General features: G+C 38.7%; 1 protein-coding gene across 1 annotated transcript; it reads right to left on the minus strand.

Moving 5' to 3' along the window:
• Positions 1 to 4,851: 4,851 nt before the first annotated feature.
• LOC140229999 (uncharacterized) lies at positions 4,852 to 8,435 on the minus strand. The gene is made up of 3 exons (XM_072310200.1): positions 8,309 to 8,435; positions 6,930 to 7,253; positions 4,852 to 5,624 (listed from the first exon to the last, which is right to left on the minus strand). The coding sequence occupies exons 1-3, from the start codon at positions 8,394 to 8,396 to the stop codon at positions 5,029 to 5,031; spliced, it is 1,008 nt and encodes a 335-aa protein (XP_072166301.1). The 5' UTR covers positions 8,397 to 8,435; the 3' UTR covers positions 4,852 to 5,028.
• Between the last annotated feature and the right edge of the window lie 3,099 nt (positions 8,436 to 11,534).

Consider the following 11,534-nt stretch of genomic DNA (forward strand, 5'->3'; position numbering starts at 1 on the left):
GATGACGAGGACATATACAAATTTCAGCTCACTCGCGCGTACTAATTTAGAGTATTTTTTAAAGTCCTCACTTTTTTGGTATAAATCGTTATCTATAAGGCCGTCACTATATCTTGATTAGAATTGTAAGTTTTGGTAAGCAAAAAATGACAAGAATTCCATGTTTTGTAAGCTGAAATACAAAAATTTTCGGCTCGCTCGCTGCGCTCGCTCGCCAAAATCTATCAAAATTCATTACATTTAAATCACCCTCAAAAGATCCCTTTTAAGTGCTTGAAAAAGCATCATGTGGACTTTGTTTAAAGTCCCTACCGGGATGGGGTTGGGGTTGAACACTTTTTCAGAAATTAGGGGCGCAATTTTCGTGCTTGCCCCGGGCGCCGTTTTCCCTAGATACGCCACTGATTGAATATAATTGCCTGAGGGCAAATTTAGAATTTGGAGGTGCTTGGTACTTGTTATAGTGCAATAAGATGTCATGCACTATGTGTTATATAAAATAGCATACATACCCAGGCAAGATAAAGTATTAAAAAAATGCGAAAGCCTAACACGTTAGATCATTTAAGACTCTACACGTGTCTAGACAATACCAGTTTCTTTGAACCTGTGTAGACAAAATCCTGAAGATCCAAATTCAACTAGACCTATAGAGTCTAGTGTCTATATCTAGATCTAACGTTAGATCTAACACTTAACACTGCAAGTAACAGTACATAGGCCCTACGATAGGTTAGGACTAACGTTAGATCTATCGTAAGCGACAGAGCTAGTTAACACTTGACTCTATTGATGGATCTAACAGTAACAGCAACACGTTAGACGCCCTACTTACTGCACTGTGGGTCCAGGACCAGGACTAGGATGTATATTGCAGGATTAGGGATCTACTGGATTTAAACACAAGGCTCGTGCCAGGCATCACTGAAGTCACCATTGCTGCACATGTGGATTCCGAGAGTGTGTTGTAAATGTCGTTGTAAAAGTTCATAGCGTTATAGCGCGATCAAAGAGCGCTTTAGCGTGTTCCACGGCGCACTTCCGCGTAGAATGTACGGAGAAAGCGGCACAAATCTTGGGTTGACTTGCTCAATATCCGTCGGATTGATTCCTTTTTCAAAACACCAGGAGTCCAAAATTCGTAGGGCGTATTTGATGGCATCCTTTGTTTTCTTTGTGTCCTTATCGTCTAAGATACTATTTATATAGATCAGTCTCTGTAAAAGTAGCGAACCTGTTGATTTCAGCTTCCATCTTTAAATCTACCGCTGAAAGTCTAGTCCCACACAGATAAGTTGCTGGCATAGCTAGCGAGAATCGAGAATAACGATAATATCGAACAAAGCATATCGCGGTTGTGGCGCAATCGCGTCGATAAGATGTGGGATTCAAGTACTCGATGATTAAAGTGAGGGAGCAAAAACCGATAGTCACATCGATAGTGGGTTATCGTTTGCAATCGTTATATTTTGCGTGCATTATAACTTTTCTCATGCACTGCCGGCCTGTATCATAAGTACGTATGCTATTTTATATAAGCAAATATTCCCCTCCCCCCCCCCATGTCTCTTTCTCGTCACACGCAAATACTAGTACACTTGTATACCTGCGCTTCATCGGGAGAGCGGAGCATTCTGATGTCACTGTTGTAATATAATACATTGCACGCATAATAATGCACATAATATATTTATCTATTTCTCTCAGCCTATTGCCTTTCCCAAAATTTCAACCTGCATTTTGGCGATAATTTGAAATCCCTTAATGTCTAAATAGACACTGTGATACATACACTGACAAATCAATGTAAGCCGATTGGTGTTGATTTGCATATAAATGGCTAAATAAAAGCATGAGCACCACCAACAAAACGCGTTTATATTCATGCTGTGAATCATCTGTCGATCTAATGCAAGGGCCGCAGAATTTCCCGTTTCATGGAGTGCATGTTATGTATCAGAATGATTATGTATATTTGAACATATTACATACAACATTGCAACTTTAAGGAGATATATAGATAAGCACTGTCACCATTAAAGCATGCGATTGAATGGGATAATAATTAAAAACGTGAAAGAGACAAATTATCTCCATTAGGTCGTATGTATCCTTAATAAAGTGATTATGAGCATAAGGTCTCCCTGAATCGATAGTGTTTTATATATACATACATACAGATATATTATATATATGTGTATATGTATATATATATATATATATATATATACATGCATGTATATATGTATACATAATTATACTATCTTAATTATGCTGTGCTGAATATCATGTTTAAACGTGTAAGAGTATAATAAGGGCACTTGATGACGGGAAAGAGTCTGGAGAGAAAATGACTGATACGCTGCAAACAGTGATTTGTTTTTTTTTTTCTAGAATATTTGCTGGTTGAGCCGTATGTTGCAAGATCGAGAATTACGGGTATATATAAAAAAAGAGAAGTTAATGGAAAACGAATAAGTGTACTTTTTAAGATGCCACAAATGCTCATGTATAGGTCAATGTATAATAGTCTTTTTGTAGCTGTCTTAGTTTGTATAGTGATTGCGTCAGAAAAGCTAATTATTAATAAGAAAAAAATACTATTGTATTGATTTAAATTTTGCGCTAAGCCGTTCTTATGATCTTATTTCGACTATGTCGGGTCAGTGTTATGGAAAAAATGACTTTGATTATTTAACAAAAATCTATATAATATTATGTATGTATGTATATAATATATGTAATCATATATACATTTATATATATTTATATATATTTATATGTCCCTAACGTCGGGTCACAGAAAATTGCAAGCGTACTTTGTTTTCAAATGTTTTTTTTCTCTCTCGACCAGGAGAGAGAAGAATAATTCGTGGCTCACATATCTGCATGTATTTCAGCTAGACAACGTCAACGGTTTCTCTCCTCTCTCTCTCTCTCTCCTTCTTTCTCTCTCAAACTTTCCCTCTTTCTCTCTCAATTTCTCCCTCCCAATTTCTTTTTCATTTGCCTGTCAGTCTTTTTTTCTTTCGATGCCTCAGAAATGCTACAAAAATAATTTTCATCTCACCTGCCCTCAGAAAAAAAAAAAAGAAAAGATCACAACTGTTACTTCAAATGATTATGTCAACTTTACTTCATGAGCACTTCTGCTGTGGAAGACGATTTCACCCCGTTGATTGGTGTACAACAATAATTCGAATTGCTCAAAGATGTACAGGTAATATTTGACACTATACACAGTTTTAGACAACTATCATTCAGATGTATTCAAATGAGAAACATTGACTCGTTCAATGGCTGCGAAAAATGCATATTGTGAGGGCGCTGTATAGAATGTTTAATTTGCATTTTTCTGATTTCTTGTAGAGAAGATTAACAATTGAGAAAAGGATGAGTGAAGAAATCTTGATAGTAATAGTTTGCAGATGGGAGGAAAGGAGAGTATGATTAGTTCTTATCTGTTGGAGCTGGGTGAAGCAGTGATAAGATCAAAGCAATTAAAGCAAAAGATCAGCTTCTGTAGACATGTTTTGACCCTCATCAAGATGAGTCCATAATACTGCAACGGAGTAACATCATTACTGGTGGAATTTCTGATTAATTATGAGGATTAAGTGCGTCAGTTATAAGTGGTGAAAGGTCAAAGGTCAACGATTAGAATTCAGAGATTATGTCTGTTTGTGTTTCAATGTAAACCCAGACCTTTTCCTCGTGTGACTACCACACTGTAATGAATGGATTTCCTCTTTACTTCCACTGTTGTGTATAGAAATAAGGTATGAAAGAAAAAAAAAGAAGAAAAAGATCTGAACGTTTTATCGCTGATCAACAACATCAAGGTATCGCTATGAACACTATAAGCTCATCTCAAGGACTTCGCTTTGTTCTGTTTCTCTTTTTGTCTCTTTCTTGGAAATCATTGTTACAATCTGGGCAACAATCCCGGCCCCCACTCACGAGTGGTCATCTGTGCCGTATCTGCGTACCCGATTTTTCAGGAAAAAGGGTATTTTTTCAAGGTTTCAATTCGGTGAAAAAAAGTCCGAAAAATCATTGGAAATACGTGGTCTTTTAGTATATTTTACACCATGATATCCACATCAAATTACACAAACGTCATCAATAAACATCTGTTTACCTTGTATCCCCTTAACCTGCATTACTACTTTGTTCTTTCAAGCTATGTTGACAGTTTTGTTTCAGTGGTTCAGCAGAGCGTTTTATTGTAAAACGTTCACATTGCAGAAAACAATGTCGCATGGCATAGCAATTACAAGTAGCATTAACACCAAATATACATCACACCACTCCCACCTGTAAATAAGAAAATGACAATGATATCGTTAGACGATTTCATTTATATACATACAATCGTGGATGTAAATTATTATGTATACATTTGCTACGCAAGTATTTATTATGAGTTAATTATGTCATATATGTGTTAATGACTTGACATAATGTTTTAAGTGTTACAAATACACGTGATTGACTGATACATTTGCGTTGCCACCCTTTGTGTTAGATGCTCAGTAGATTATAAAGGATAGATAAAGAAAGCCCTTCCATATTCAAAAACCAAAAGAAAAACCAAAGACTTGAAATATCACAATTCAAAACTTGGCCACCTGGAATCACTAATCTTGGACTGCACGTGCAACATTCGAATGTAAGCCATGACAGACTACAGTGTGTGGAGCTAAAGTGTGCGTTACGATTTTTATTTTGTATAATTTGGATGTAAACTGGCGTAGGCCTACTGTCTTGTCGATCTAATGCGATAATTTGAATATATTTTACATACGATGTTTTCCAACGATGCATTTGCTAGCAGGGGTCCAAAAACAATTCAGACATGGAGCTATGATATTCAACCACTTCAAAGGTACGTGGACGTTTTGTTTCCAATTTTGAGGGGAAAAGAATGCGCAATTTATATACGCATACGTTACCTAAACATGCTGTAGTGTGACAGGTCCTCGACAGGACTCCTTCAAAGCCGAGGTTGTTGGGCATCTGCGGAGCTTAAACTTCTGGAGAGGTTGTTACACCTGCACCAGCCTTGTTCTTGCCGCGTCTTGATCCCTCCCGATGTCCCTGGCTACGTTCCAGAAGATTACGTAGTGGTTGGTTTCTTTCTCGGTGTTGACTTTGTCCTCCTATCTGATTCCGTTGTCGTCGATGAGGTCGAGACTGATTATGACTAGCTCCGTTGCGTGGTGTCTGGTTCGGATCTTGCTGACTATGTTCTGGCTGACTATGTCCTTGTCGACCTCCTCCAAGATGGTCACGCCGCTGCTGATTGCTTCCAAACTGACGATTTCCTGGTTGATTTCTTGGCGGATGAATGGGTCCTGTCTTGTTTTGTCCTGAGTCATTGTCAACTGGCTGATGTTGTCCTTGATGATGAAAAGATATTCCAACACTCAGCCCTCGTCCTACTCCTCGGCGGTCTGTCTGGCTTCCGCCTGACCTATCGCGTCCTGCTTCATCGTCTGCTTCCTCCCTTGGAGCCTTTGAGTTCTTCTGATTCCGTCGTGCTTGATCTTGTCCTGGCTGTATAACTTCCTGCTGGGTTAGGCCTTCTGGATCACGTGTCTGTTGGTTGCTTCCGCGAGAGTCTGGACAATTGACAAAGATTTAGGAAAAATCTGATCCGAGGTAACATGTTTCTTAAACACACGTCTCACAAAAAAAAAAAAAACCCAAAACATTACCGCTTTCCTTCTTGTGTTCTTGAATAATGGGGCTGAACATTATTGATAATAGCTTTCAGTTACTGTATTATCACCATGCAAACTTAAAACAAATCTAATTTATCATGCGATCGCAGTGAATACATTTCTTCATGATCCAATAATCACGGGAAATGAGGTGAAGTGATTCATCAAACAAACAGGAGCTTTAACTTTACGCAGACCGTTAAAGTTTGTAGCCCTTGTCATGCTTGTAGCTAATAAATTATGTTTACGGGTTCAAAGAAGTGGTGAAAAAATTGATGCATAAATATGACAATGATTAACTACCCACTCATGAGAACTGTATTTCTCGGTTCGATGATATTTGCTCCTACGACAATAATATTGCTCCCATGGAATATCTGCACCCTAAGCCAAACAAAAAGTCTGCCCACCAACGTCATCCGAACCCTTATCCTAATCATCACATCAGCCTTATTCTAAAACCCTATATATCACAACCTTACCTTAACCATAAGACCCTGGAGTAAATAAAACAGGAACAATTATACTGTCGAAGGAGTAAATACCCTGTCACTGTATTGCTTTACACAGATTGGATGACTACATAAGATCTATTAGGGTTGAACCTCATACAACTTAAACCTTCCCCGATTTCACAGAAACCAATGCGTCAGGTGAAAAGCATTGAGGAGGGTGCTCCCTGGACTTCTAGTAGATTTGTTTTGGTAGTTGTGGTTGTTCCGTTAACTTATCTGTTAACTTTAGCTAGCAATAATAGCTTGGCGAACCAATATAAATACAAGGTACGAATGACCCGTCTATTGAAGCAGTTAAACATGGGAAAAATATTAAAATCTTATAATTCAGGTTCTTTTTTTTTAAGAAAATGCCATGAAAAGTTTATCTTTTCTTTACATGAATTACCTCGTTTTCTTGCTTGAATTACATGAAATATCCGCACACCGCCACAGTTCCAAATCTTTTGGATTAACTGATTTTAAATGAGAGATGGTTTGAAGACATCGATTACAAGAAGTCCTTGTTAATAGACATGTTTGCATTATATCGCTGCTAAAAAGATATCGATACCCAGGATCCCAGGAGATATTCTAAATACGCACAAAAAAAGAGAAAAAAAAAAGAGAGAAAAGCCCCCTAACAAAAAACAAATACAAACACAACCGAATAACAAACAAAAAGAAGAAGAAGAAAAAAAAAACTTACCAGAAGCGTTGGATCCCATGCACACCCTCAATCGATGCAGATTTCTGTGAGTACAGGCAAAATGCAGAATCTCACAGGTGTTGTTGAAGTGTGCTGGCCTGTCATTACGGCAAACCCTCTCGGCACCGATCCTGTCGATCTCTCGGCTTGCCTCGAGGAAGTCAGCGACGAGTTGCCCCATGGCTTCCTTGGAGCACACCTCCTTGTACTCTTGGGGAGCACTCAGGAAATCCTCGCAGACACTCCCTTGCTTCACGATCCTCCGAAATCCAGCCAGTATCTTCCTAGGCTGGCCGTTTGGTCTGTTCTGAGGAGGGGGACATGCTGTACAGGAGGTGGAAGCAGAGTTGTGGTTCCTCTTTACCTCATTGCTTTCGTTAGAGGAGCATTCCAAACGAATTTCATAATTTCACATCATGTAGTACATAAATCAACAGCTCCATGTATATATTTGTGGAATGTATTGTCGTCCTTGAGCAGAGAAACAATACTCTGAAAAATCTTAATCATATTACACTGAATAGTGTTGATGACATAGAAGCCTCACATATGTCAGAAATGTAATTCCATTACAATACCACTTGCTTAACAAGTACACCTGTGTAGAATGTATGCATGTCATCTTCTTTTGTTCTGCTTCCTTGAGCCTAACTCGTGCATTCTTATGGTGAGGCTGCAGTGTCATCATCCTTGTTCATTGCAATTTGTTGTAAATTTTGAAAACATTCTTATTCCTAAACCCAAACGGGTGCTGTTCGTTATTCCGAAGGTTCGCTATTCCGAAGGTTCGTTATTCCGAAGGGTCGTTAATCCGAAACACGCAAATTCCCTATACCTAGAGGTTCGTTAATCCGAAAATGAAAAAGGGTTCGTTAATCCGAAAATTTGTGGCGTTATTCCGAAGGTTCGTTACTCCAAAAATTGGTTGATCCGAAAATGAAATTCGGAACAATGAACCTTCGGAATAACGAATCTTAGGAATAAAGAGCCTTCGGAATAACGAACCTTCGGAATAACGAGCTGTAACCAACCCAAACACTGTGAATTCTGAAACTCTGTACTCGGTATAACTAATTTATAATTATTGAAATTTACAAGTCTGAAAAAAAAAGAAACATCCGGAGGTCTCCTTTAAAGGGTAACTAAGCCCCATACCAATTGTTTGTATGAACACCATGCAACAAAATATGAGAGAGGTTGGAGGTTTTACTGTGTGGGGCCCCGGAAATTATCATTAATTGCACGCACACAAATTGACACAGAGAAACAAATCGAGAGAGAGGAAAAAAAAAAACAGAAAGAAGAGACAGAAATGCAAGTTTTAGCCTCAAAGAAAATACATTACAATTACTTCAAACAATAGTAAACATTGTACTTACCGTCTCCACCCAGCAGAAGACATAGAAGTAGGATGCTCTCAACAAATATAACGGCCTTCATCTGAAGAAGAAAGGAATGAACAAACATGCATGTGTAATAGATTTCATTTAGATACGTCGTTATAGTGAAAGCTTACTGAAAATATCATGTCAGCGTATATTTCCCAGAGAATGAATCATGTTCAAACAAATGGATTGATATAAGACGAATCTATCTATCTGTCTGATATTCGTTGAGGTCTAGTCTCGAAAACGGAACCTCACTACCTTCAAATCATTCCAATAAGAAGAAACCAGAGTAAACTGATCTTGTACCATCATTTACGTGTATACAGAATTCAAGTTTCATTTTCACCAAATAAGATTTTTTTTTTTGTGTGTGTGAAAGATCCAAATGTATCTAACAATCCAAGTACACACATAATATCCACACAAACATACAGAAATATCTAATCCCCATACCATGAATATTGAGGTACCACCTAGAAACTTCGAAGCTGCCATAGACATTGATAAAAGCGATAGTCCTCATTAAAGACAATTTAGAAGCTACTACTGACCTTTCCGACTGCTAAAACTGACTTCCAAGCATTCTTTGATGATGCGAAGCATGCAGTAATTGCATTATGTAAAAGATTATTAATATCTGAGTAATATAATATATTATTCTTTGTTTCCTAGCAAAGTTAGAGAGAAGGACAGTAGAAGTCCACCTCCCATGTATGGCTGGGTATATGGCAGTGGGCCTAAGAGACGTCCACTCTGATTCTGTTGGCAATGTTCACTGTCATTTACATTTAATTTTGCATGTTTTTGTCCATTTCAACAATTGCAATAAGATTATACATAATAGAATGACAAAAGAAACTAGTACAAGCTATAGCAGAATCGCCTATAAAGGTAAAGGTATCAATCAACACATAATTATTTTTTCCTACAAAACAGTATGAGTCACATTTTTTTTTTTGTTCACAGAAAATTGAATAGGATAAAAAAAGATAACAGCATTACAGTTTCTTTTTACGTTTAGTCAAGATTTACAGTAGCACGGAATGTTGTCACATATCGAATATGAACTTACCATTCTCTGCGTGAATGACTGCGCTCTTGGTCGAAATGGTTTATCATGGACAACGGATAATCGGATCTACCAAAAACTCAACTTTGATGGTAACCCTCCGTGCGTCGCGCTTGACTCATGTGTACCTCCTTTCACGTTGCAGCTCTATTAAATACGAGCTCTGATTTTCCAGGTTTAGACGACAACGAAACAAGCAAAGGCAGTGTGACATACAGCTAGAGGTGAACGTTTAAAAAACAGAACAGAAAATCGTCAACCACATGGTGAAAATGATAACGTGATATTGACCCTCGTCAGCAAGAGCTGTACCATGAGCGGGTGTTTATTGTGCGATGTAAAGTTGCATTGCCGGATGAATTAATTGTTCTGTCAGTTAGCAGATACATTTGAACAGTCAATATGGTAGAAATTTAGGGTGATTGATGACCAAGTTGCGACGTATTTCTACAGGTATATTCCATATGGTATGGAGTTAGAGACCTTTTTATTTAATTCATTCTTTTGATTTTTTGTTTGGTTCATTTTGGAGTTATACGATGGTATGATATGTCATTGTTTGTATAACACAGTGTTATGAAATATTTCAAAGAGAAAGTTAACCTGGCTTTAGTGGCACTGAACATTACAAAAAAAGCGTTTTTAAATATCCTTGTTTGCCGTATTAGGGTCTCTGCATAGAGAGTTCTCCTGGATCAGAATGACATGCGGCCAGTTAAACGCTGTAGTCGAGCATCAACATAAACAAACAAACAAACAAACAAACAAACAAATAAACAAAGTAATCTCAACCGTATTTCATTTACATTATGACTTGGATGATCATTCATACCCCAATACTGTTGGTGTATGTTAAGAAATATCGCATTTTGTCTAAGCTTTGACCAGAGACTTGCCTTTTGACAGGATACCCATGTTATATCGGCAGAAATAGGTAATCACCGATAAATTAGCTTGAAAACTAACTTGAACAAGATATAAAGAGACAAGGGCGTTATGGCAGCAATATTATTATAGAGGGTCTTACATCACTGTTCACTTTATTTTGCTTACAAACCAACCTGTCGTTTCTGTATCTATATCAGACAAGTATCCTGATCTCTCTGTCTGTCTGTCTGTCTGTCTGTCTGTTTATCTATTTAGATCTATTTATCTATCTATCTATCCATTTACCTGTCTCTCTATCTCTCGCTGGTAAAACATCATGGATGAGCATAGATTCCCTAAACATGCTAAAGGTATTGTTCGCCATTGGGAACAGTGATTTAAAAAAAAATGTTTGAGTTATCACATTTGATACATCCCTATAGGTCAGTTGTATCACAAAACATCCAACAATATAAAAATTCGCGTATCCGGGCACTTACTCCCTGGGCAACTACCCTCCGGATAACTACCACCCGGATAATTACCCCCAGGTCTATTTCCCCTTAGGGCAACTACCCCCCCCCCCCGGACAACTACCCTCCTAGGGTAATCACCCTCCAGGGCCATTACCCCCTAGGACAACTACCACCCGGTCATCTGCCCTCCTAGGGCAACTACCCCCAAGGGCACTTACCCTTAGGACATCTACCCCCCGGATAACTACCCCCCGGATAACTGCCCCGCAGATAACTACCACCCGGATAACTACCCCCTGGATATCTACCCCCCGGATAACTACCCCCTGGATAACTACCCCCCGGAGAACTACCCCCTGGGTAACTACCCCCCGGATAACTACCCCCAGGATAACTACCACCCGGATAACTACCCCCCGGATAACTACCCCCCCCCCCCCTGATTACTACCCCCCCCCTGATTACTACCCCCCCCCCCCGCCCCCTCCTGATACTTACCTACTGGACAACCCTTCCTCCCCGCCCCCCGAAAGAAGTACCACCCTTTGTAATTTTTCCATAAGTTCATAACACCATATCAGAAGATGCACCTTTCTCTTACACTGTCATCATTTACTCTTTTGGCTTGTCATTTTCTACCGTTATAACACATTAGAAGATAAACATAAGAAAAGTAGAGTTGATTTCACTGCAATTCATATTTCCTTAACATTAGCGAGGGACCCTTCGATATAAAGCCATAATTTCTGATAGGATCCGGGCACGGTTTTATGAAGTCAGTCCTGACAAGCTGTCAGTTCCACAC

Source organism: Diadema setosum, chromosome 6, assembly GCF_964275005.1.
Source record: "Diadema setosum chromosome 6, eeDiaSeto1, whole genome shotgun sequence".
NCBI lineage: Eukaryota > Metazoa > Echinodermata > Echinoidea > Diadematoida > Diadematidae > Diadema > Diadema setosum.